The 27,342-nt window shown below is 34.0% G+C and overlaps 1 protein-coding gene across 4 annotated transcripts in view; it reads right to left on the bottom strand.

The window, feature by feature from the left end:
• Positions 1 to 748: 748 nt before the first annotated feature.
• EPC2 (enhancer of polycomb 2) overlaps positions 749 to 27,342 on the bottom strand; it is a 123,903-nt gene continuing 97,309 nt past the window's right edge. The window contains exons 5-14 of one of the 4 annotated variants that reach the window (XM_078070763.1): positions 24,611 to 24,759; positions 23,443 to 23,605; positions 21,131 to 21,322; positions 17,601 to 17,690; positions 16,064 to 16,209; positions 15,610 to 15,953; positions 6,645 to 6,781; positions 4,879 to 5,038; positions 3,601 to 3,934; positions 749 to 2,658 (exon numbers count right to left, since the gene is read on the bottom strand). In XM_078070763.1, coding sequence (XP_077926889.1) covers positions 2,586 to 2,658; positions 3,601 to 3,934; positions 4,879 to 5,038; positions 6,645 to 6,781; positions 15,610 to 15,953; positions 16,064 to 16,209; positions 17,601 to 17,690; positions 21,131 to 21,322; positions 23,443 to 23,605; positions 24,611 to 24,759 — 1,788 coding nt within the window. In that variant the 3' untranslated portion in view covers positions 749 to 2,585. The remainder of the gene's footprint in view (positions 2,659 to 3,600; positions 3,935 to 4,878; positions 5,039 to 6,644; positions 6,782 to 15,609; positions 15,954 to 16,063; positions 16,210 to 17,600; positions 17,691 to 21,130; positions 21,323 to 23,442; positions 23,606 to 24,610; positions 24,760 to 27,342) is intronic. The other 3 variants (XM_078070764.1, XM_078070765.1, XM_078070766.1) reach the window with 3 other exon arrangements.

The raw sequence follows: 27,342 nt of genomic DNA, 5'->3' as shown, positions 1-27,342 counted from the left end.
ATTTTTATTTTTCCTTTGGTCTTTTACAAAAGAAAGATATGCAAAACATCCTCAAATATACTTAGAGCCACATCATAATAACTGGTCATAATGATGATCTTCAAAGTTTATATAAATATTTCTGTTTCGAATTACAAGATACCCCAGGACATGAGAGTTACTCTTTTGTTTAAAAACAAAAAAGCACCAAAAACCCAACCTACTCTTGATCCCATCGAAAACAAAAAACCCACATTCTCCAAGGTCTCTGGAAGGTTACTGAACTACAAGTACCAACATTAGTTTCCTCAGAAAACCAAGATATGGTGGTACTGCTCAGTGGAGGGCCAGTGCAAAGACAAAGGGTTCTTTTTAATAAGGTGAAAGTATTTTGTCACTTAAAAGTTTTTGAAAAGCACTGGGAAAATGTGTGTGCAAGTAACTGAAATGCCATCTGTGAAAGTTACAACCACCAAAATAAGGAAGGCTTATTTTTCTATTTTACTTCAAAAGGAACAAATAAATTGGTCACCAGTCTTTGATAAGTTCTGGATTTGCCACATCTCCAGAAACCGTACAAATGGATAGTTCTTTTGTTTTACTTCAATTATTTATAACATGTATATCACATAAGGCAAATTCACTTCATGCTTTACTTAGTAAAATGGAAAAAAAAGCTTTCTCCAAAATTGGCACTAAAGTTGTTAAGTTCTTAATAGCAAGGAGATACATCCAACTAAAAGCAGAATGAACACAGTCATAATACAAATCAAATCAAAATTATTTCCTTTATATCATCAGCAATGAGTAACTCCAGAGGTAGTATGGCAGAAACGAGCATGGATCCTATCAGGTCACAACCAATGAAGAAATTAAATTTATTTTTTTCTGTGGTTTTGACCATAAATTGCTTTACACATTTAGGACCTGAATAAAAACCACTCTCAGCAGAAACCTTGGCCCATTAATTCAACTGACATATCAATTTACAACTTTCAGGACTGCAGATATAAAAAATGTAAAGTATAAAATTATGTAAGTTTGAAATGGTTTTAATCATATTCATTAAAAATATTTACATTTCCCAGTACTTACTTGACAAAACCCCCTTGCAATATATTTCTACTCTAAACTTTTATTTATAAAATGAGGCTCATTTATGAGATTTCAATGAATGTTATACTGCAAATTGCTTACATTCCGTAAAATATTTTAAGAACTTTTCATATCAAAGGTAGTTTATATTGGATTATCTGAAACCCAATAGTGCCCACAGATGAGCTTCTTATAATTCTTTTCATTAATGCTTGGAAAGCACTGTGAAAATGAAAAGTGCTGTTAAGTGCTATCATCTCCCTTAAGTTTTCACTTACGCTGTGTGCACATTGTGAAATAAACACATATGCAGCATGTCCATGTTTTGATATGTATTTTTATTTCCCTGCAGTTTTCACTTATCAAGAACAAGTAACAGGGAAAGTTGTCTGAACTAGTGCATAAACAAACATTCTGAAACACCACTACACGTATCTAATTTACAAGAACCGTATAAAAAAAGTCACTAAAACACTACACTATGAAGGTGTCCAACGCTTACAGTCAGACTTTTTCCAACCCGTTACTTGCCTTGTAGCCACAGGAAAACTCTCCAAAATTGAAAAGACAATCTTGCCACAACCCTCCCCCCCTCCCAACACCTGGGATGGCTCGATATCTAGACTTCCAATAATTATTGCAATGATATGATGCAATATATACCTGGTAAAATATCCTTTATGTGGTGTGTTACAGTTTTAAAGCCAGTTAAAATATGCAGTCTTCAGATAAAATGTAATCCTTGAAAAATTTTCTTATCTGCACAGTTTAAATGTGCTAGATGCATAATTTTTCCTAGTCCGTTTTTCCTGTGTAATTATTTTTTATAAACTGGTATTATAAATAGAAATATACATTCAAAATATATGGAAAAGTGAGTTACTACATTAAATTTGCATGTATCGATCCATCCCTTTCCCCTGCACAGTAATAGAAAATACTATTTTGCCTTGAACTTCATATTTGACAGTGAAATGCCACTAGTATTTACCAAAAAGTCCATCTAGTCAAATTGTGAAACAAAATGAACCAAGTGAAAACTTTACAGTTCCTTTAGAAAAAAATTACAAGAATTTCATTTCCTAGCTATGAATCTTTAACTTTTTAGACACAAAGTTGGATTTATTTTTACAAGATACAAAATGTAAACATGGCAAAATAAATAGTTAAAACAAGTGATGCAGGATCCCATTTCATGCTCATGATCCCATTAAAGAATTATTTTTTAAAATCCATTCAGTTGCAAATTCAAGTGCAAAAGCATGATGATGAATATCTACTATTCAAGTAACAGAAATAATATTGATGATACAAATAAACTATTTTACAAGGTAGTGATTTTCCCAATTTTACAAAATATACATCATATACCGATTTAATATCCGATATACTGTAGTCCATTTAGGTCCATTGTTACGCTCCGTGATCCACAGAGTGTCGCCTTTTGCATTCAGCTGGAATATGAATGACTGCACACCATCAGCACAAGTCAAAAGCCACATGTTTTTAGGTTATGTCACCTCCATAGCTACTGTTGTCTCTGCTATTCCATTTAAGCCCAATCTTTCAGGTTCATGGTTCTCTCTAAAAAAAGGCAAAGAGTAAAAATAAACATTAATGCTCTCTAGAATATGATATTATCAGTATTTACAGACACTTTTTATGTAACTACAACATGTATTTCACAAGAATATTTCCCATTTTTATCATTTCTATACAGGAATGAGGACAAGTTTTTTCCAGGTAAGAAATCCTATTAATTCCTAATTACTTGATTATAACTGTTTACTTAGGAAACAGTAATTTGACATAATATTTCAGTAGAAAGAAGCCAATGACAAACTACTCATGAAATGTAACACAAGACCATCCAAGTTTTTTACAACAGATGAAGCATATAATGCTCAAAAAGAATAATCATTAGAAGCACAGTATTACCTACTTTCCACTATAGTTTAATTTTATAGGTTTAAGGTCATGTAGTTATTAATTCATGCACCTCAACTGTTTTCTGATTCACCGTTCTCATGTATTAGTATCACAGAAAGAAATATAAAAACATACCCTGAAATATATTATCACAGATTTAGCTAATCCCAGAATATTCTCAGTTTTAACATACACATAGAATAACTTACTTTCCCTTTGTGTATAATACTGAAGGGAACACAATAACTCCTCTAACCTTCCCAACTGTCTATGCTACAAAAAACTAACAGAAGACTGAAGCTTCTAAAATATTTTTTGATTTATTTTTGGGGGGTCTGATGGTTTTCAATTTGATGTTTTTTCCCCCCGTTTTTTATACTTCTGGTTGGCATTTAAACATCCTACTAGTGACCTCAAGCAAAATAGTCTAAGTCATAGAGCTCTACATTAAGCAGATCTCAGTATGTGTTAAAAAAGCAAGTCAATAAAAGGACATCTATTGCCTGGGCAGTAAAAAAAAAAAAAAAAGTCCTTTTCCTCCTACAGTAGAGCCAGCAGAGAGGGACGGGACGGTACAGGAAACACACACACACACACCTCGCTATGCTGCTGATGGCACTGCTAGGAGTAACCTTTGGCACTCTGTCCATACTGGCAGCAACTGTGGCAAGTTTTAAGGCTGTTGGCGATGGTGCTGAAGTCCGTGTATTGATATGCACATTGACTGGAGAAACAACACTGACATTATTGAGGTGCACTGCATTTGTCAGGCAGGAATTGTTCATGGGAAGTGTCTGAGGACTGCTTGTGCACAATGCTGGGATTAAGTGGTTTGTAGTGGTGTGGCCAACTGTCCTTACAAGTTGTACAGCGGAAATCCCTGGGCTGGATGATAAAGCCATATTGGTGGAGTATAACGTTTTAGAGGTTCCTGAAGGAGGAAAAGAAAATAATTCAATTCATATCATGAGACATTAATTAAACTCTCAAAAAATCAGGAGTTTAATAAAAAGTGCAAACACTGGTATACTAATTAAATACCAAGTTAATTTTCCACATATTGGCCTCTCCAAAGAGAGTTCCTGATCACAACATACTTACCTGTTACCACCCCAAAGATAGATCTTTCTATTGGCCTGCATAAAAGGGCTTTACAAAGTATTCTGCTGCATTCCTATTTGGAAAGTAGGAAATCGCGGGGCAGAGAGGTCCTCTCTGGAGGTTGAGAGCATGTGGAAATGATAGTTGAATTCTATCAGAATTTACACATGCAAGAAGAAATCAGTAAGGAGAGGCAATGAGGATCATACGTAGATCTAAAAGCAAGTGGAAAAGCCTAGGGTCTGAGTAGTAGTTGAAGACTGATAGGAACAGCAAGTCATTGAGGACTCGGGGTAGTAAGAAGCAGACAAGGTTCCAGAGTAATACTGTATTTCAAGGGGAGGAGTCAGAGGAAGCAGTCTGATGAGTATGTGCTAGTGGGATGGTAAACCCAATTTCAAACCCTGGATCAACCTGGATTGCATTTTGCCTTTTCATCACTGCATGGATTAATTCCATGGTGATGGTTAGCAATTAGCTCAATATGTTTCCTAAGATGTGAGGCAACTGATAGTACATGAATAAAACTAGGCAGGGTGGAAGTGCTACACAGGAATGTATCTAGTGGGTGCAGGAGGACAGGGAAGCAGGCTCTATGTGAATTCTAGAAAACATTCAGCTATTCCACGACACCTATCCATAGAAATTCTGAAGAGTCCTGACTGACTTCTTGTACAATGCTTTCCCTTTGCATTTAAATAATAAAAACCATATCTCAAATCAGTGAGTTATAATTTTGAGCTAATAAAGTACCACACAAAACCACAGGCTTACCTGAAGGCTGGACAACACCATTTATGTTGTTGTGGCCAGTGTTCTGTTCCTTGGCTACCTCACCGCGACTTGGAACAGGTGCGCTGACCACTGCGGATGCAGCAAAGTGGGCGCTGGCTGAGTCAAGTGTTTTAGACATACAGTCAGAGGTGCTTGAGCCCTGTAAGATAAACGAAATTAAACTCTCAATTTTTCAGATGTGATTTCATGAACGTGACTATTTAAAGAAATGGGCAAACCAAAAGGCAGTTGCCTTTTTCATCTTGAATAGTTAGAGGTGTTTAGATTAAGAGATCTAGGACTCCACAGACTATTTTTGGCATATGAAAGCAGGGAAATAAATGACTAAAAACTGGGAAGAAGCAACTATTTTGGAGAACTAGGGAATTAAAAACCTCAAACCTTTAATACTCTACTAATTTCTCCAGTAAGTGTTAATGAAAGCCTTTAAAAATACTTGACAATCTAGATACTATGGAAAACATGAAATCAAAGGAACTAACCATCATTTTTGTCACAATGTAAGAACATGTCTGGCCTAAACCTGCAGCAGGCTAGCGACCCAAGAGATTCAGAAAAAGCAAACAAAGTTTAATGGCCATTCCTCTTGATTCTGTATGAAACTGGTCAGCTGTTAATAACAGCCAATAGCTCTAAATTTGTGGGACAGTCCCAAATCCACCTGGATGCTAGAGGAGTGCTGAGGGGTCCTGATGTCACTGAGATTTTCATGTTGTTGGATTCAGGATTTCCAAGGTTAGCGTATTTAGTGATCCCCTGAGAATGAACTGAACTCCCATCAGCAGACGCTGGCCTAAGAGCTCTCACAGAATAAAACGAAGACTGAGCTCATCTCCGTTATTCCTTCAGAATTACTTTTGGAATTATGAAGCAACAAACCTTAAGACCTAAAACACGAGATGTCTTTCTTTCAGATGGCTCAAATTTGAAACATACTTTTCAATTAGTTTTATTTTTAGTGGCTTAAACAATAGAACCTTATTCTCATACAGTTCTGGAGGCCACGAGTTCAAAGTAAGTCTTACAGGGCTCATATCAAGGTGTTTGCAGGGCTACTTTCTTTTGGCAATTACAGTATCATAAGGTATTTTTATTCTTATCCCTAGTGTATTCATTTAATCATGCCTATGGAAAACTTCACCTGGTGGCAATTTTTTTCTTCAGGGGAATGTGATTCAAAGAGACAAGGGGCTATGTTGTTTATTTACTGCACAATTCAAGGGAATTACCTCTTAGCCCACGGGGCACATCCATATGGCACTTAAACACACAGTTTAAGAAGGGGGTGGGAAAGTTATATTCTTGGGAAAAAAAAAAAAAATAGGGCGCCTGGGGGGCTCACTGGTTAAGCGTCTGCCTTCGGCTCAGGTAATGAACCCAGGGTCCTGGGATCGAGCCCCTGCACTAAGCTCCCTGCTCAGTGGGGAGTCTGCTTCTCCCTCTCCCTCTGCCCCTCCCCCCAACTCGTGCTTTCTAATAAATAAAAAAAGAAAAAACTAAGTTTTGGGGGCTGTAGGGGTGGGGATGATAGTTCTAAGAGTATATAACTCCTTCTACAAATTCTCAATAACCCTTTAAAACAACATAGTTTCTTTCCTAAATTACAAATACCATATTTGACTCTAGTACTTCCTTTATTTTATCAAGGTTATCCTCTGTGACTTGACTAAAATTGAACATAACTATGTAATTATGAAAGGAAAAAAAAAAAAAGAAACATAATCATGATGAAAAGACAAGCTTACCTGTGCTTTTGGATGTGTCTGTTGCGAGGAATGCTGAGACTGCTGTTTCTGCTGAAGCTGAGCAAGCTGCTGCCTTTGCATCTGAACTAACTGCTGTTGATGTGTCTGAAACTGCTCTTCTGTGATACCCCCTGTTACTGGTAAAGGACACTCATTTCAGAAATAAGTATGTTTTAAACTACTTTTAACAACACAAGTAGAATACAATATAAAGTGATTGCATAATTAAGATGAAAAGCAACTGCAAATCATGTATCTGCAAGAACCCAATAAAAAGCCAAAGTGGTTTATGCTAATATCCATGATCTTCTGTCACATGCTAAAAAAGTTCCTATATGTAGTGTTTACTGTATAACATGGTTCTAACATGAAGATTCTAACCATTTATTCAGACTTAGTGTCTCTGAGATCACTCTTCGTTCACTATATTGTGGTAACTATATAATGAGAAAAACTTTGCTTTTTATTACTACAAACAATAATAATGATTAAGTGATAGCCTTAAGTAAGAAAGCAGGACCATCTGGAAGACTATAAATGATCCTTATTGCTGGTTTCCATTTAGGACATTTTCTCTGATTACAAATCAGAGTAGAGGACAAAGATGTTCATCTAGTATAACCATTAACTGAGTTTTAAGCCAAAAGATTTGATGCTAAAATGCCTTAAGTTAAACCCAAAATATAAAAATAAAAATTTTAAGTTAAACCCAAATACAAATATGGGCTAGAAATCAGAGAACTGTTCAGAAAATTAAAGGCAGACTGTATCCTCCGATGTAATCAATTATGCTCTGTTAACAGAAGTTAGTAGATTTCAAGTAAAAATAAGACATCGAAAACTTTTGTTTACAAGATTAGCTAAGAAAAAGTTATACTAAGAAACATTTTTCTTCACTTTCATTCACTAATTTTCAAGTAGATCACTGATAAATTGACTTGAGGACGCAAAACTATTTCCAAAGAAGTTAGTACATTATCAAAATCAAGAAATATTAAGTCCCATCAGAATACATCTACTACTAGAGTAATTTTGCTCTATTTTTCTTCATTGCTTTCTTTGCTCTCTCCCAACTATTTCTTTCAGTCAGCAAGTATTTACTATATACGATGATGCAGAGTGCTACCTTAAGAGTTAAGAGAATACAGGGCAAAATAAACCAAAAGGGTCCCCGCTATAAAGTCCTGCTGTGTAGCTGGAAAGAAAAGATACATAAAAAGAAATACCAACTAATATGAGTCAACCTTTAAATGCAATTGAGCAATCAAATCAACAGGACCTAAAGGGGTTTGGCTAGAAGACTACACCCTCAACCTAGGTTACTTAACTAGCCCCCCACCCCCAAGTTTTCCATTTGGTACAATTACAAATCAGAAATTTTTAAAAATGTGATGGTAATACAGCCTATTTTCTATGAAAAGGGAGTTAGGCCCCAGAGATGGACAAAGCATTAGATATGTCTTCATTTCTGTTCTGCAACATTACCATTAAAATTTGTACTGGACTATGAAGGAAAAACAGTTCTTAGCAATTTTATTTTTAGAAGAGTAAAAGACCTGGGGCTACGACAGTGCTCACTCTAAAATTTTAATATTACCTGTATTTTTGAAGTACACATTAGTTATCTTACTGAATTACCAACAAAATCAAATGTTTTTCTTTGTTTGCACATGTTAAATTCACTGCAAGTGTTCTATTTTTAAATGAAAAAAATATTTTTAATTCTAAATTTACAATCTTCAAAATCAAATGAAAATGTGAAGTATTCATGAATTTCCAGCTGTTTGAAAACCTTGGGAAAGAGATGAAAAATAGTTTATTAGATAAAACGCAGGAAGGAAAAATCTTAAGCTAAACCCAAATAAATCTGTTTAAAGTCTTATGTGTATAGTGTGCCAATTCAAATGAAATGGACTTGGAATCTGGTGTTAGCATGGTCTACTCCCTCAAATCCAGCATTATGTTCATCTACAGCTAAGTTTTTTTGTTGTGGTGAAAAGGTGGGAGGTTACAGTGATTAAGTGAGGAATAAACCAAATTAAGTGAATATACTTTTAATGGCTATTTCAAAACTGAGAGAGAAATGAGAACATTGAGAATCTTCTTCTCCAAAATCTTCTAATTCAGAAAATCATGAGTGAGATAGAAATCTAATTCAGAATAACTATGTACCTAAATTAGTAGAAAGTTCAAAAGCACTTTTTAATTAAAAAAATTACTTTTGGTTGGTAATCCATGACTAACAAAGTATTGCCAACTATAGGTGTTCTACTTGCTTTTTATGAATGGATGATCATTTACATATAAATTAAAAAGGAATGCTGGTAAGATTGCCTCTTTTGGGGAAGAGAGGATATGTCTACTTATTGCCCTGTCCTGTTGAGACCATTAATTTGCTCAGGAACCCCATCCTTTTCCCCATAGAAAACTCATTAAAACCCCAACAAGACTCAATCCAAATTACTCAAATTAATGGTCAGTGTTTCCTAACCTTTTTAAACCTAGGCTAATTTTGATGCCAAAAATTTCATCCCTGATCCCATTACTGGTTGGGAATGACTGATATAAACTCAATTTAATTCTACAATATGGTAATGCTTTAAAAATGACATTTATTTTTTTTCTCTTCCCCTCAACTCAATCTTAGCATGTTATATTCATTCTTGACATCTAATTCTTTCTTTACTATTAAGTTTTGTGCTTGAAAAGAAGCTGATGCTCCTCATTCAGAATTTTCTAGAGCATTGTTTAGTATTATTTTAACTCTTTAGACAAAAAGAGCAATTAGTAATTGTGGCACAGAATTGGTACACATACAAAACACCCTTTCATTTTGTTAGGGTGAACAGAAAGTGGTAAGAACTGTACTATTTTAATGGCACAGGCACAGTAGTGAATTTTCATTCTTAGGGTTGACTTAATGGTAGGTAGGGGTAAGTAACTTGGTAGGTAATTTGATTGAAAGCTCTTTCTCTACTGATTATTCTTCCTTTCATAAATTACTCAAATACTTTCACAAGAAATTTATTTTGTACACTGACTTGCAGTCATCAAAAGGCAAACGTTAAAACACATCAGGAAAAGGTTGCAGTTATAGTGTGAAGAAATCTGTTTAGAAATGAGATAGAGAAGAGGGGGCCCAGCCTTGGGGGGGGGCGGGGCTGTAGAGACAAAAAGGGTAATTGGGAACATACAAAACAGAAACCAATCTGCTTCTCCTGCTTAGGGCCAAGCCAAGTTCTTTCCACTAGTTGCTCCTAAGTTGCTAGCATAAAACTGAAATTTATGTTGGTCATAAATCTACGCTCTCCCACCCCTACAAGTCCTGTCAGTTTAAAAGTAGCCACAAATCCGACTGTTTTGTGAAGGGAGCAATAATTCACTAATCTAGATAGATGGGAAATGTCCTTTTACCGGAGTAAGAAGTTTTCCAAATCTCTGTGGTTAATACATGATAAAATATAGATACACATATTATAGAATTTTCCTCTTTATATATGCAAATACATCATTCTATACATTAGTGGTGTACTCGCATTTCTAAATATTTTGTGTATATAACCAATAGTCTGTTTTTCACTAAAGCCCCTAAACTTTCTGGCTTTTTTTTTTTTTTTTTGTATCTGGCTCATTACCCATCTTAGATTTATCAGCTGCTTTACTCACCAGATGAATCCATGTATTTTTTGTTAGAATACTTGTCACCATCCTTAGAATGTTGATTCTGATTTCAAAAGTCCTAGGCATTCCTCATTTCATCTTTCACCTTTCAGGTATGTGGTTCCTGTATGGTGGTCTGTTAGGCTGATTCCTTATTAGCTTTCCCTCTCATATTCTGACAGTGATCCATCAAAAATATACTCAAGGTATCTCCACTATATTTTACACTGGTTTAATAATTCTAAACCCCTAGATCACTGTTTCTTAAACTTGGGCCCACAGAAGTATTCTTGAGTATGTGGGAAATCTTTACATGTATTTGCTAACTTTTGTTTTGTTGATAAACTAAGAAGAAAAATCTAATAGAAACACATTCTGGATCTTCTGGATGACCATCTCACAATAGAGTATGAACATATGATTTTTTGTGCTTGTGTGTGCCTTTTTAAAATTATTTTTAATGCAGTGTTTCTCTAAGTGGGCTAGTACAATCTGTATTCTTGGGAAGCTATGGATTTTTTTAAACACTAGCCTAGACCAAGTTTTCATAGTTTAATGAAGAACATCTAATATGGTAGTAAAGATTATTTAAAAGTCAAAATGAATATATATTATCCAGTATATCTTCATCTACAGGGTAGGTCTTTGTTACAAAAGTCTTAATATATGCTTTATTGAAGCAATGCTGACTATATGCATTTTTGTTTTAAAAGACAGATCTGGGGCTGATGGGGGTGGGGAAGACAGACAACCTATTTTAAACTTTGTAGGTCTTACAGAGGAGTCAGGTGAAAGTTCACATAAACCATTGGAGCTACTGTGAGGATAAATCTTTCAATCCTTGAAAGTTGACATTATTTGTCTAGGACTATACATATCCTATAATGTAACTCTCACAGTTAAAGGCAAACTAATGAATAGACTGCAAAACTGTGGGGGTACAAAGCGTGAAGATGGGAGGTGAAGTCAGGGATGAAGGGTGAGGGGATGAAGAATGAGGAACAAATGAAATGTGAAAATAAAGACCCATTTAGGGGGTGCCTGGCTGGCTCAGTTGGTAGAACATGTGATTCTTGATGTAGGGGTTATAGGTTCGAGCCCCACATTGGGTGTAGAGATTGCTTAAAAATAAAATCTTTAAAGACCCATTTAAACTTCTGATACCCAACCTAAATAGTTACAACTGAAATTTCAGTATTATTTCCTTTAGTAGTCAAACTAAAGTATTTTAATTCCTGAAATCTGAATCTATTTCTCACACCTCTGGAAGCAACCCTAAATCAAAAATGAATCCTTGTAAGTACCTTAGCCAGTTGTGAAAATGTAGTTTTACCTATTCAAAAATTTTCACACTTGCAAACATTTTATGGCAATTTAAGGAAGAATGGGAAAAGAAACTGAAAAAATTAAAAAATCAGGAATTTCTCTTGGAAAACTGTCCAAAATGCTGATGTTCTTACAAATTGGTAATGTTAAGATATTTGCAGCTGGTCAAAAAGGCTGCTGGTATCTATTCAATATATGAAGACAAATGAGGGGGAAAAAATGCTCATTGCAACCATGCATTAGTCAAAACCAAGGTTAAATGTAAATTAATCCAGCTCTTCAAGTCTGAACAAGCAAAGCTTCCTTCCTTCCTTCTTTTCTTCATATTAAAAGTAATCTCTACACCCAACGTTGGGCTTGAACTCACAACCCTGAGATCAACAGTCACATGCTCTACCAAACTGAGCCTGCCAGGTGCCCCAAGCAAAGCTACTTTTAGATGTGCAATACATTTTCTTAAGTTCTGGTTTTAAGAACAATAGCTCAAAAGAATAAATAAATCTGCAGTTTCAAATGACTAAAAACTTTATCATCTAGTTATATAAAGAATGTAATACTTGCCATGTGCTGTAAACTCCTTGAAAGGATTATTGTCTTGTAAAATTGCAACTCTTAAACACTTAACATAGTGCTTTGCATATAATAATTCCAAATAATTATGTGTGAAATTAGTTTTCCTTGGTTATTCACTTGCCACATTCAGCACAACTATCTTTCCTTTCTCTGCCCTGCTTCTATTCTTTGAGAAGACTATTCCAACTAAGAAAACAGATCTTACTTAATAGTTAATAAGACATGTGTCTTTGCTTTAAAATGAAGTCTTCAGTTTTAGTTCTTCTAATACCTAGGACATACATTTCAATTTAAGTCCTTTAAGTATGATATCAAAAGTAACCATTAGAATATATTTAGGACACAGGGATTATGACTTGAAAAATATTAACTAGGTTATTAACAACATAAAATTCTTTGCCACTAGCCCTCAAGTTCCCGTGTTTTTAAGAACTAAAAAACTTGTGATATAAATAAACATTACTGTCAAGTGTATCAGATTTCTATTTCTGATTAAACCCTTTCTTTGTTCCGATTTCCCAGCTGTGAAAGAGAAAATTCAGTACTTATAATTTGTCTAGCTCAGTGATATACTCTGTAAGGTAAAAATATGGTCCTGTGTCAGTCTTGTTACTCTTAAAGACAAACACACTCTCAACTCCACAAAGAATAAGCAGAAGGCAAGAGTACTAATAAAGGCATAAAGATTAAAAGAAATAAAACAGATGAGGGTTCAATTCTGTTATCTATGTCCATCAAACATAAAACTACCAACTTTCTAAAAACTCCTACATCCTTCTCTTTAAGTTGATGAAGGAATTCCTATCAATATTTACTGAACTGTAATGGAATTCACTGAAATTATCTAACCAGAACTAAAAGGACTATGTAATGAATAGAACTGGTACAAATGGGTACTTAAAATTGTCACAGCTTTTCAACTGTTTACAAAAATGCTGTTAAAAGACGTGTTCCATTATGCATTTATATACCTGTGCCTAGTATTTTGAAACAAAACAAATGTATTTAAAAAAACAAAACAAAACCAAAAACCCTGTGGCCTCAATGATTAGAGGATCACAGCTGAGAAGGAAAATGTCAAACAAAATCCTTTAGCAACAGAATTAAACATATATTTGAAAATTTCTATTTAAAAACTGATTCTAGGGGTGCCTGGGTAACTCAGTCGATTAAGCACCTAGATGGCTCAGTCGGTTAAGTGACCTTCGACTCAGGTCATGAACCCAGGGTCCTGGGATTGAGCCCCACACATCAGGCTCCTTGCTCAGCGAGAAGCCTGCTTCTCCCTCTGCCTGCCGCTCCCCCTGCTTGTGCTGTCAAATAAGTAAATAAAATCTTTAAAAAAACAAAACACTGATTCTAATGTAGCTTACTTGTTGCTTAAATCTTGAAATTTGTCAAAGAAAGAAGGAAATGGCACTATGTTGAGAATACTAAAAAACTGAGACAGGATATATTATACAGACCAAAAAGACTATTTTTTTTTATCTTAGGGGAAAGGTAAAAATTAAAAAACTTTACTGTCTATGATGTTAACATCACATATTTGTCACTTAAGTTACCTGAAAAGTGCCTGTGTGCCTAAGATACTTTAAATGCTTATTTTATGCTGATGTATTATGATAGTGTCAAAATTCTAGAGCTAATTATTATAGAATTATTTAAGTTATAGTAAGTTATATTCTGGATCAATACATCTAGAGTAATGATGACATAACAACATACACAACCTATGCATATTTTCTGGAAGAGTCAAGTCAAATCCTTTTGGAGTTTACTGGGAATGTACAATAGAAAGCTGGCCATGTTCAAGTTGAGATGAAATGTAAAATCATTTTTTTGGTATGGTACACATTGTTAGAGAAGTAATTCAATCTACTATCAAATCTAATTATAAATGCCTACACTGAGATGTTTTTAAACTCCCCTTTTGGCAAAAATTATTTTGAGTAATTTTTGATACAGAAATTCCAATTCAGCTAAGTAATTTGAACAGTGTCACGGGGTTGGCAGAAAAAAAAAATCTGACTTAATATTTGTCAACTTCCTACCTTTAGATTTCTAATAAGCTTGCCACCACAAATCATATTTGGTATTTATCTATTTCAGCTTCAAAAGCTCATTAAACTTCACAGATTCATGAACTTTATATAATGGGATATCATTTTCCTTATCTAAGTTTGCTCAGGAGAAAATTAACCAACTAATTTGGAGGAACAACATGTCAACTTCTAATCATTCAAACAAATCCAATTTTCTACTATAATCTTTAAACAGATAAATGTCTAGGTCAAGTTTAAAAATAAGCAGTCCAGTAACAAAAAAAGACTGAACATGACTAAGACCAAATTTCAAACTAAAATAATTTGAAACCACTTTAAAGATGTTTAACATAATTTTGCATAGTAAAATGCACCATTCAGGAAATAATTTAGAAATACTGATGTTTTCTAGAAAGGAAGGATATCAACAGTGTAAGTCAAGTCATATCTAGTTTTGTCTCTGGATACCATGCACTGCTTGTATATATCATAAGGATATTAAAAATTATACCTACTTGTATACATGTGATAGAGAGAAGACTATCCGCAGAGGAAAACAAATCAAAATTAGATTTTAGATTGTCTAGATATTATACATTATTTATAATGTACATGTCATAAAAATATTACATTAATTTGGGCACAGTGTTTCTTAAAGTGAAAAATGCTCTCCAATCTCAATCAGAGGTAAGCTACCAAACAAAATTACAACTATTCATGGGGAGCTTCTTAAAAAAATCATTTTTCAGAAAGAAAGCGTTCAATGGTACTTTTGAAGAGCCAATGCCTACATCTGAGCAAAGCTAATATACAAAAAAGGGAAACTTTAAGAAGTGCACACTATGGCCATGAAGATCTGGTAGCAGCTTATAACCACTTTGCCCATAGGGAACTCCCTATGCATTCTGCCTACACATTCACCATACCAGGCACACATATTCAAAATATAAGTCAGGTTTTAGAGGTATTAGGACATTGTTTAAAATGTGAACCACAATAATGGGGTTTAGGCTGGAAAAAAACTGTAGTAGGTTAAGGTAAAAAATTCCTTTCTTCAGTGGGATTATGAAAATAAACTTTCAAGGGGCACCTGGGTGGCTCGGTTAAGCATCTGCCTTCGGCTCAGGTCATGATCCCAGGGTCCTGGAATCGAGCCCCACGTCCGGCTCCCTGCTCAGTGGGGACCCTGCTTCTCCCTCTCCCTCCCGCTCTGCCTACTTGTGCTCTGTCAAATAAATAAATAAAATCTTTAAAAAAAATAAACTTTCAAAATTTACCCTGAGCACTTAGCACTTATTTAGTGGATAATGAAAATTAAGGAGAAAAAAAGAGCATGATATACTTTTAACAAAGTGACAGCTTACCTGATATGCCATTCTTGCTGGTGTTCAATAAAGCTACAGATGCTGCAGAAACTCTTTTATTGTTCACAGTCTGCCCTGATTTTCTTGAGGTACATTCTTCACTATCACTGTCCTGTAAATTTAGTAGCCTTGGCTGGAAACACTGTAGTCGACATGATCTGATATTGCTTAATATTTCAGAAAGGGACAGTCTATTTTCACAATGTTTACTGGAAGCATTGGTCCGAGTGAAATTAGAAGAAAAGTCTATAGTTTGGGAAGAGCTTGTAAAACCATTCAGCATTTCAGGGTCTATCTGTTTCAGGACTGGGTCATGTTCTGTGGATATTCGGTCCATTATGACCCTGAAAAAACAATATAAAACCAAATATTATCTGGAAGAACTTAGTAACATTTTCTTTATATCGTCCCCTCTAGTTTATAAACAAAAACCAGGCCAAAACAAATTGTTTACCTTCCACCTCTGCCAATTCGCCTCCTTGCAAATCCTATGCATCTTCTTGGGACTGTGAGCGTTGTAAGGCAATGCCTGTACCTCAACTTATCCAAATCTGCCAATTCTGAATTTTCAAATGAGTGGTTAGCTTGGTCCAAACGAGGCTGCAAAGAAAGAAATAAAATGAAAACTCATGGAGTAAATCTGAAATGAAGAGAAGTTACATCATGATAAAAATAAAGTACAGCATTAGCAGGGCAATTAAAATTTAGATATAAAACTGTAAAATTGGGGTTTAAATGACATTAACAAGATAAACTTTATAAAACTGAATCAAAAGTTCAACTCACCAAAATAACTGAAATTGAATTTAATATTTTAGGGTATAATATATATTAGAAGAAATGTATCTTTAAAGAAAAATATGTATGTAGAAACATCTATGTAGAAAAGTAGAGATAGTAAAGTTAGTAATGCATAGGCTTCCTATTGATATAAACCAGAAGGAAAATTGTTTTTGAACCAAAAATTATACTTTAAGCATGTATGTATGGGTCAGGCTGACACTTCTTTATTTCTCTGGGCCTTAACATTTCTCTACCTTTTTATAATAATTTTCTCTTTTTCTCATTAGCATAACTCGTAAATAAATAACTTTCTACCTCTTCTATGCTAAACACACACACACACAAACCCTGAAATGTTGGAAGTGTAGATGTTTACCATAATGCAGCAAGACAAATGGTCTCTGCAAGTTATATCTGAAAGCTATCCTCATAACTCTATAGCTATACCTTATCTGAAACCTGAGCATCTGGGAGTGAGGGTCACTCCTGATATAATGCTGCACCAGAACTTGACTTAATAGCACAAAGCAATTTCTAAGTGTGTCAAAAAGTTTGAGTATTATTATTATATAACATATCACCATGAAGAAAGTCTATGTTTGATCCTTACTTGGTATGTACGCACAAGATGGACTTCCCTAAATTTTAATAAGCAGCAACAATCAAAATTTTGGGGCACCTGGGTGGCTCAGTTGGTTAAGCGGCTAACTCTTGATTTTGGCTCAGATCATGATCTCAGGGTCATGGGATCGAGGCCCTCGTCGGGCTCCGTGCTGAGTGGGGAGTCTGCTTCAGGATTCTCTCTTCCTCTGCCCCTCCCCCACTGCCCGTGCATGCACTCTCTCTCAAATAAATAAATAAATCTTTAAAAAAAAATTTCAATTAGAGATTCTGGGCTTACCTAACTCTAGCAGTGACAGTAATTTTCATAACTGCTAAACGAGGCTACAGTTAAAGCCCAAAGTACAACTAAATTTCTAAAATTTAGAATTTTAAATTATCAATTTCCAAGTAAAGGATTCTGATATCTTTTAATAATCTCTGAAAGGACTCAGTACCTTTGAGCATCTTTTACTGGTGTGTGTATAGGGGATAGTAACTAAAAAATGCCAGTGGACTTCCCATTTTTAGATTAAGACTAAGTTACCTTGACAAAAAATATCTATTAATTCCAGTTTACAAAAACACTACAAAAACCAAGTTCTTACAGCATAATACTGGCATCCTGCTCGCCTCCTGAAAGCACAGGGACCATCAGGATCATTTTCTTCTTCAGGTTCTGATACTGGGGATGGTACCTAGAAAAAAGAGGCACGAGACATTCCATTTAGGAGTTACCAAAAGCCAACAGATCAATCTTTGTAATGGTCTAAAATCAGAATCTGATCACAAACAGTACATCACTCCTATATTCCATACAGTAGGCAGTAAATTCCCCCAAAGAGTTAAAGACTAGCACAGATTTTCTACAGTTAAACATGATTATTTGGGATGGATTAGTTTCTTGCAGGAGAGTCAACAAGGTTTTGTCTAATTGCTTCTGAACATGTAAGTACCTAAGAATTAGTAGAGTTTTTATATATCCCACTTATATTTTGTAAATAATGTATGTGGCCATAAACACTTTTATTTTGATAGTTATGCTTCATCTACAGATGTATTTTTATGCAATAACTTTCTTTCTCTGTAATGAAGCCAAAAACTAGAAGTAAAAAAGGCATATGAAGAGTGCTCCCCCAAGTCATTATAGGTCATACATTTTTCTCAAAGGGAGTTCCTTATTTCCCTACACATTTTTAAAAAATCACTTTAAAAAAAAAGTTTTTATTTAAATTCCAGTTAGTTAATATACAGTGTAGTATTAGTTTCAGGCATACAGTTTAATAAAATCACTTTTTAAACTTAGCAGATCAGAAGCAGAAAATTAGAAGAGGAAAGAAGACTTGCAGACTGGCTGCAGAGAGAAGTGATAAGCCCACAACCTGACAGCAAAAGAAAAAATAAAGACTTTCAAAAAGTTGTTATTACATAATTAAAAAGTATTCTGCCTAGAACCATGTGATCTTAGATGAAACATCCCTATATAACGTGAGTGGACCCCTGGGGCAACACTGATCCATTAGAGCAAACTTTATAAATGTCATAAAAAATGGATTAAATGATATACAAATATACTCTGATACAGCAGAGAAATAATATGGTTTAGATAAATTTCTACCCATAATGGTTAAAATTAAAAAAAAAAAAAAAAGTTTTGGTACTTAAGTTTCAGTAGTCTCGTAATTTCACTTTGGAGTACATCTCTTTTTCTGACAACGCTGGCTCAACCATATTTACTTGCAAATTTTGAACCTCACAAATCCCTCTCTTCCTATTTTGAGAGGAAAAATGTGTTCTCCACATTATTTCCAAACTGTGGTAATTACCACTGAGCAGGGTCATCCAGGGGAGAAAGGCATTTGTTTGAGGTTCCAATATACCTCCACCAACCCTATGGGGGAGACATAGAAACAGTAAGCTGGGGCTGATTCTTCTTCTCGGGGAACCAAGCCCCAAACCTGAAATTTGAAAGGAAATCCCAAATGTGAATTGTATACTTTGGTTCCTTTGCAAATCATCTACCTCTTCTAAAATACACACAGGGAAGTGTTACAAAGTCTTAGAAATTCTTTGCATAAAGTATACCACCCCTCTGTCCCGACCACCATTCCCCAGGAGTGGATTCCAGGATTTAGTATGAGACATAGGAAGAGAGAGTTGATATTAGGAGAATCAGAAGCATGATCAAGAAAAGACAGGGTTTTTAATTCTGCTCTGCTGCAAATCAGCTGGGTAAGTCTGAAGTTAAAATGTTTGTTCTCTTAAGGGTCCCTATTCCTTCGTTCCTTGTTTACTGGACAAAGAAGAAACATGTTATTTTAATGATCTTTTCAGCAAGAAAGTCCTGATTTCGTAAGAGCTACATCCTAAATTGCTGCCTCACTGAATGATGCCCAACTATATAGGTAAATACTTATTTTTTAGCAACAAGGGGATATCATTATAAAAATTAATGAGGGTTTTTAAAGACCTAGTAAAAGGACTCAGAGGAACCTAAAAGTTTCAAAATACAATTCGAAATTTTGAAATTTTCATGTGGGTTTATGGGCTGGGGACTATATGAATAAACACAAGAATTCAGAACAGAAACAAAGGTCCTTAATGCATGAGGGATGTATGATTAGCATGTGAGTGTGCCCTACCATCAAGGTGATGGACTGATTTCAGCAAGAAAGGAAAAGTTTCTACAGGTCATAATATCCCATGTGTCATTCTTAAAGGGCTGGGGGTGTAAAGCAAAACTTTGTAAGCTATTCTGAGTACTACCAACATAAGACTATTATTGATATATAATAAACCATGTCATATTCTTACTTAAAATTCTTTAATAATGTACCAGTATATATAATGTAGTAGAAGCCATTTGCCACCTGGCTACTACTCCAAGCATCATTCTGTTCAACCTCACTTCCCCTTTGCATTTTATGTTCCAGCAATGCCAAACTGCTAGCAGTTCTCCCTCATTTGCTGTTTCCTCTGCCTAGAGCCCCTCCCTACTCTTTCTATATGGAAAACTACTATTTGTTAGGACATTATTTCCTCATTCCTTCAAAATGGCCATGTCCCATGGCTCTTCAAAGCACTGAGTCTAACTGGATAATCCTTTGACAAAAACGTAATGAATTATTTCATTAAGTGCTTTTCAAGAGTGTATAAATTAAAACATACCTTTGTGCATTTGTTATAACCCAGATAAATACTAAAATATTATCTATAAATTAGTGATAGAAGAGTAAAAAAAATAACATAATCTAGTCAAAGGGAACACATTTTACGCTTTTATGTAAACTCTAGATTTTAAACAGTTACAACCATAAACTGTTTTATAGACAGTCTTGCTTCTAGACATATCTGTAATGTTGGTTTAAAAAAATTTTTTTCTTTTAAAGCAATGAAGCAAAAATGTTACAATATAATAATACATATTTGTTATATAGCATTCTCTTTAGGTTGCCTATACCATATAGAAAGGAAAAAAAAAAGGGTATTGCTAGACGAGTTACTAAACTATAAATATATCTTTTAAAATTGATCCTTTAATATACAAAGGTCTTATTTTAAAAATAGCATGTGTGAAAGTAAAATTAAGATTTTAAAATTGCAAACATTTTGCTATAAACTGTTGCAATATAAACTAAAGAACTGTCTTCACAATTTACAACTTGAATCAGTTCTTCTAAATCTTTAAAATTAAATGGTTATCACTGAACAAAGTAGCAAAATTTACATTAAAGTTATAAAATAAATGCTGGTGGAATATAGTAAAAAAAAAAAAAAGGAATTATTATTGGGTGAATACTTACAATTATGTATTAACTATCTTAAAAGATTGATAATCCATTTCTAATAGTCTACTTTAAATACAGAGGGGAATAATAATAATGTTCATTTTTATAAAAGGGAAAACTGAAAACCACCTAAGTGCTCCACAGAGAATAAATTCTACCCAACTGATAGAAAATAATGGAAAGTAAATACCATTTCAGTGGCTACATAAATAATGTGGAAAATGTATATATGCTATATAACATTAGGTGAAGAGAGTCAGAATCAAAACTAAGAGGTCAATTATGTTTTAAAATATAGCAATATAAAAGACTAAAAGGAAATGTCTTCAAAATAGTTTTAAAATAAGCACCTGTGGAAATTCATCTTCATCTGAGCTGTGAAAGTCATATTGCTTAATATCACTCTTATTGATCACAGGCAATGTCTCAGGAGTGGGTTGCTGAGATGTTATCAAAGCCTCTGCTTTAGGCTTCTTTGGGTACTTCTTCTTTTGACGAACCACATCAGAAGCCTCTTCTTTCAAAGACAAATGATGAGGGTGCTGTTTACATGACGATTTTTCCCCCAAAAGGAAGAAATGAAAATCATTTTAGAAATCATGAAAAACTATACTGCTCTTTGAAAAACATACATTTTTACCCAGGAGGTGATTTTATTTACTGTTTTTAATATGCAAAAATTATGTGATCATAAATTGAAAGATGTTTTACTTTTTGTAAGTTATGATTAAAAATCATAATGGTACTTAATTTGCTTTTTATATTGTTATTTATACTTTAAGATGTTAGTGATTTTTAATAATTGCTCTATTATTATACAATCCAGCATTTAGAAGTACTTAAATTCAATTTTATTTAAATCCACTGTATTAATGATAACTTTATTTTTAAAATAACTTGAATTAGATTATAAATTCATTAGTGTTCCAATTTTTAAAAATTTCTACAGCTGGTAATTTTTTGAGAAAAATAAGTTTATTAACTAGAAAAAAACTTTTACTTTTTTAGAATGCATAATTACTGCCTCAACTGAACAATAATCAAACTGTTCTCAAGTACCCCAGAACTCTATGACAGCACTTGAGAGGCTACCTGGCAAGAGACTGACTGATGGGGTGGGTTTCCAGCCCCCCTTGCTCTCCACTCCTCAGTTGAGAAGCTCTGTTTCAACGTAACAGTATTCCTTTTAGTAAGTAGGGATTTACTGCCTAAAAAGTTTGAAAATGATTGTTCTAAGCACCAAAGTACAAGCAATATGAAAGTGAAAATATATTTAGGAAGTTCTGTATTTTCCTATGTAGTCCACATTTTTGTTAAAACTACTGCAGCGTCAAAAATGGTACATACAATGAAAATGTTGCTTAAATGGCAAAGTATTTAGTGATATAGCTAGGTTTCATACAATGGATATAGCTATGACATCAAAAAGAAAACTCCTACCTCTTAGGAACTACCTATATTTTAAGGTGGGATGTGTGGCCAAGTAAATAAACTATGCATAATGGGGTAGAGCAACAATGGATGCAACCATATCTCTAAAACTAGTAAACAGGGTGAATGTTTATTCTTACAGATGATCAAAAATAAGAATATATAACAAAAGCTGATTCTACCAGTAATTTCAGGTTGAGATTTCATATTCTATGCCTACCAATCATATACTTGAAAAAAGCACTGGTTTATATAAAATGGATTTTAAAAAATAACTTAGAAAATTACATTTATTGCACTGGTAAATTTTTGGCTATAGAGGCAAGTGGGATTTAAAAAGAATCAGGTAGGTGGGCTAGATGCCTGTGATGAATAAGAAAGAACTTTGGTGTTTAAATTGACATCAGTTGAATAAAAGGAGGAGTCTTCCTGCTCCAAATTCTTCTTTGACCTTTAAGAGCAAACCCATGAAAAATAAGAATTGTGTACATTTTTAAAAGATGAATTTTCCACAAACACCCTATGTTGCTTTTTAAATCTTGCTACAGAGTAAAGCTCTACTATCTAAATACTCAGTCAATACCTATTTGTTATTTAAAACTAAGCTCCTTAAAGTTTTATTAATTTTTATTTCTCAATTGAATAATTAATGTACCACATGAATACTGAATAAACACAATTCCTTTAAGTCTAAGAGACTAAAATAATCATGGAGTCTAGCTCTTTCTATTAGGAAGAAAATAGGATCTGTAACTTATAGGACTTCTTCAAATCACTCCAAGTAGATAGCAGTTGATAAATGCTGGTTCTGGAAGTAATGATGAAAATAAGAATAACTTTCAATAGTCCCAATGAAGAAAGCTTTAATCTTAAGATTTTGATGCCTGCCACTACAACACAGGATGTGCTAAGGCTAGTGATAATAAGTAAACTTTAATTTACCCATATTCTTTAGAGAAGCAGATGTCATAGTGAAAAGCACATGGTTTTTGGTTGTTAGACCTGGACCTAAATCTTGAATCAGCCCCTTATCAGCTATATGATCTAGAAGTCATACAGGAGTAAAATCTATGTCAAAGGGCTGCTGTAAGGATTAATGAGTTAATATGTATGTAAAAATTCCTACCAAGTGCTTGGCAAATAGTAAAAACAATACGTTAAATTACGTTTTTCCTTAACCAAACTATACTAAGATAACTGATGAAATTAGTAATTGTCTGATCAATATTACCATATGTGTTGCTCCCCAGAGGATATTCACCTTAGTTTTACATTCTTGGACTTTGTGATGATTTCCATTATGAAGAGTTGCTGGAGTGGCATATAACTCTTTGTCTGATCTACTGATTTTCACTTCATTAAGGATTTCACCACCATAGTCTCCCAAATGATATCTTGGAAAAGTAATAAAATATAAGAAAATGTTTTATAGTTTAAAAAATAAAAACGATATTGCAATGAACTGGAATACAATTAATCAAACAGAATCAACAATTAATCAGATTATTCTTTAAAAATTTACAGGAATAAAGAAGTTCATATTTGGGATTTAGTAAAAACCAACCAACCAAAAAAAAAAACCCCCCAAAATCTCTAAGGGACACAGAAGACAAATTTCTCATATATTTAATATTTTCAAACACTGGGAAATGATGTTTAGAATGCTTACCTTAGGAATCACATAAAATTCTGTTAGGCTTAGTATAGTTTATTTAATTATACAGGAAAATGACTATTACATTAGAGAACACATTTTTAAAAAAATATTTATTTATCCATTCTAGAGACAGAGTCCATGCAGAAGGGGGTACACAGAGGGACAGGGAGAGAGAGAATCTCCAGCAGACTTCCCATTGAGCATGAAGTCCTCTACTGAGGGGGGCTTGACCCCAGGACCCTGAGATTATGACCTGAGCTGAAATTAAGAGTTGGATGCTTAACTGCCTGAGCCACCCAGGTGCCCCATAGAGAACACATTGTTAAAATGCACTGAAACAAAAAAATGCTTTCTACCTAGTCAGAAAATAAAATCATTTAAATATTCATTTCCCTCAAATTTTAATGGAAACTTAAATAAAAAGAACAGTCAAAATGATCCCCAGGTTCTTTTCTAAATAAAATCCAATGATTCTGGAAAAAAAAAAAAAAATTAAGTGTATTAGAGGATCTATACATATTACACACAAAAATATTCCCCAAATTTGCAATGCAAACTGATAACCTAATTTTTTAAAAAAAATAGTAACATAAGAATTCTTTAAAAAATGTAGATTTTGTTTGAGAATCTATTTCAGTTGTTTTAAAGCTAGGCAAAAAACAAAACAAAACATACCATTTGGTTATATTTTGCCCATCATTTGCCTAAAGCTGTGATTAGTACATAACAGTAGCAATGTTACCTTTTTTCCACAACTTCTAAGGTTAAGTGCAATAATTCTCGTTTTGTTTTCTCTCTTCTCTTAATCATTTCCAAAATTGTTATGGCTCTACTAAACTCCCGTCTCAATTTCAACATCTTTTCATAAGAGGCTTCATCATTCTTACGATTCTATTGAAAATAATTTTAGAATAAACAATTAATCTAATTATCCACATTTCCATTTTCATTCAACAAAATCTTTTGAGACCCAAGTATGTTCCATAAAAGCAAAATGTTAAAAATGTTAAATGTAGAAAATCATCTTAAACAGCAACTACATAAGAGAACCTATGTATTTAACTCTGAAAATAGAAGTGAAAGGAAATAGCTCTCAAATAAAAAAAAAAAAGTTGCCCATTATTGAAAAGATGGAATAACAGAAGGGATCATTCCAATGTAAACAAAATTTTAAAAGTCTGCCTGAAACAAAACCTAGTATACCAGAAAATGTAGTCCATTCAAATTGATGCAAGGTATTTTCCAGTGACAGAGAGAAACAGTTCTGTCAAATCAAGGTTACCTAAAAATAGCCAAAATGGGTCTCTATCCATCCATCCAGCTCTGTAATTGTGGGCTGGAAGGGTCAATACACCACAATGTAAACACATACAATGACAAGCAAAACTTCACTTCAGAAATTCAAGATGTAACACTGAAAGTGGGATACAAAGCATCTCAAGGAATGGAATTATTATGTTTCAAGGTAATTAGCACCTCATTGCAGGGTAGAAAACAAGTGAAAACTCTGAATTTCAGAGTATTGTTAAGAAGTTCCTACTTTGAAGCATAAGATTTAATTAGAACTCAGAGTGAAAGTCCTGCTTAGTAACTAGACAAGCTCAGTTGTAATTAGCAGCATCTATTTGCATATGAAAGTTACTGTTAATATATTTTGTTTAATCAAATAACCACAGAATATTTATATTAGGCATGGAACTATTTGTTTAAAAACAGACCATTACCACCTCTCATTCTATGTATCCAGACAGACTGCACTTAAGCAATCTTTGCATCCTTGAGTTAATAACGCAATATGACATTATGACCCAGCAATTGCACTACTAGGGTATTTACCCAAAGGATACAAAAATAGTGATTTGAAGGGGCACATATACCTCAATGTTTATAAGCAGCACTATCCACGATAGCCAAAATATGGAAAAAGCCCAAATGTCCATAGAAGGATGAATGGATAAAGATGATGTGTGTGTGTGTGTACATATACTTTATAAAATGAATTATTACTTGGCCATAAAAAAGAATTAAATCTTGCCATTTGCAATGACATGGATGGAACCAGAGTGTATTATGCTAAGGGAAATAAGTCAGTGAGAGAAAAGCAAATACCCTATGATTTCACTCATCTGTTGAAGAAACAAAACAGATGAACATAGGGGAAGGGAAGGGAAAATAAAATAATAACAGAGAGGGAGTCAAACCATAAGAGACTCTTAACTATACAGAACAAACAGGTTTGCTGGAGGGGAGGTGGGTGGGGGGATGAGGTAAATGGGAGATGGGCATTAAGGAGGATGTTTGTTGTGATGAGCACTGGGTGTTACATGTAAGTGATGAATCACTAAATTCTACTCCTGAAACTAGTAATACACTATATGTTAACTAACTAGAAATTAAATAAAACCTTAAAAGAAAAAAAAAACCCAATATATTAAAGAGATAAGTACTAAGGACACAAGCTCTGCAGGAATAAAAACTGTTGTCACCTCATCAAGCAAGGATCACAAATATTTGGTGTGCTTGCCGACAGCAAAACAGATATGGAATATACTCTGGAAGAAAGAATTTATAAATACCTGCTTTGACCATTTGAACAGTTTAAGAAATAAGGATTTATGAGCATATCCTAATTGATGTGATGTGAAAAATTACTTGTAAATATTAACCAAATCTTTTGTATTGTCCCTCTCTTTTATTGTCAAAATAAAGAATGCAATATCACATTAAAAGGAACCTGAAGCCAGGTTTCATACTGGAGGACTATAAAGGAGAAAATAAAACTTGAGAAAGATTCAAAGTTTTACTCTCTTTTATGTGTAGTTTCTTGTATTTGAAAATTAATCATCACCTATAAAACATAACCTAAACTAAGTCCTATTAAGGTACTGCATATTTACATTTTAAAATGTTATGTTAATCAGTCAGTCTTTTACCTTATCAAAAGGAAATTAATCTTCTCCCCCCTTCCAGTACTACGTGACAAAAGGCAAAATCTAAAGTATGGTTTTGAGCAAAAATTTTTGGCAAGCAGGCAGCAATAATACCTTCTAACTGAAAAAAAATTAACATCACCAAGAGCAAATATTAAAGTGTCCCCCTGTACAGAGTACTGCACAGGTCCCCTACCCTCAAAAGGCTTGAAGTCTAGTAAGAATGAGACACACAAAGATGAGTAATACTACAAGGCTACATGCCAGCTGAACAATATTTAAAAGTGCACCAGAACCTTTTAAGATTACCCCCCTCTTCACTAAGTGTTCCTTGTGGCCTATATGCTTCTGCCCTGTCTTAACCAGTCGTTTCTTGCTCTCTTTAGGCCCAAATAACTACCTTTTCTAACTTTTCCTTTCTCTAGTCCTGTCTTTTCTACTCTTTTTTTTAACCTTTTATTTTGAAATAATTTCAGATTTACAGTTACAAAAACAGTATAAATTCCTATATATCTTCATCTAGATGGCCCAAATGTTATTTTAC

This window comes from Halichoerus grypus, chromosome 4 (genome assembly GCF_964656455.1).
Source record: "Halichoerus grypus chromosome 4, mHalGry1.hap1.1, whole genome shotgun sequence".
In the NCBI taxonomy this organism is placed as follows: Eukaryota; Metazoa; Chordata; class Mammalia; order Carnivora; family Phocidae; genus Halichoerus; species Halichoerus grypus.
This window is presented reverse-complemented; position numbering and strand designations above follow the sequence as displayed.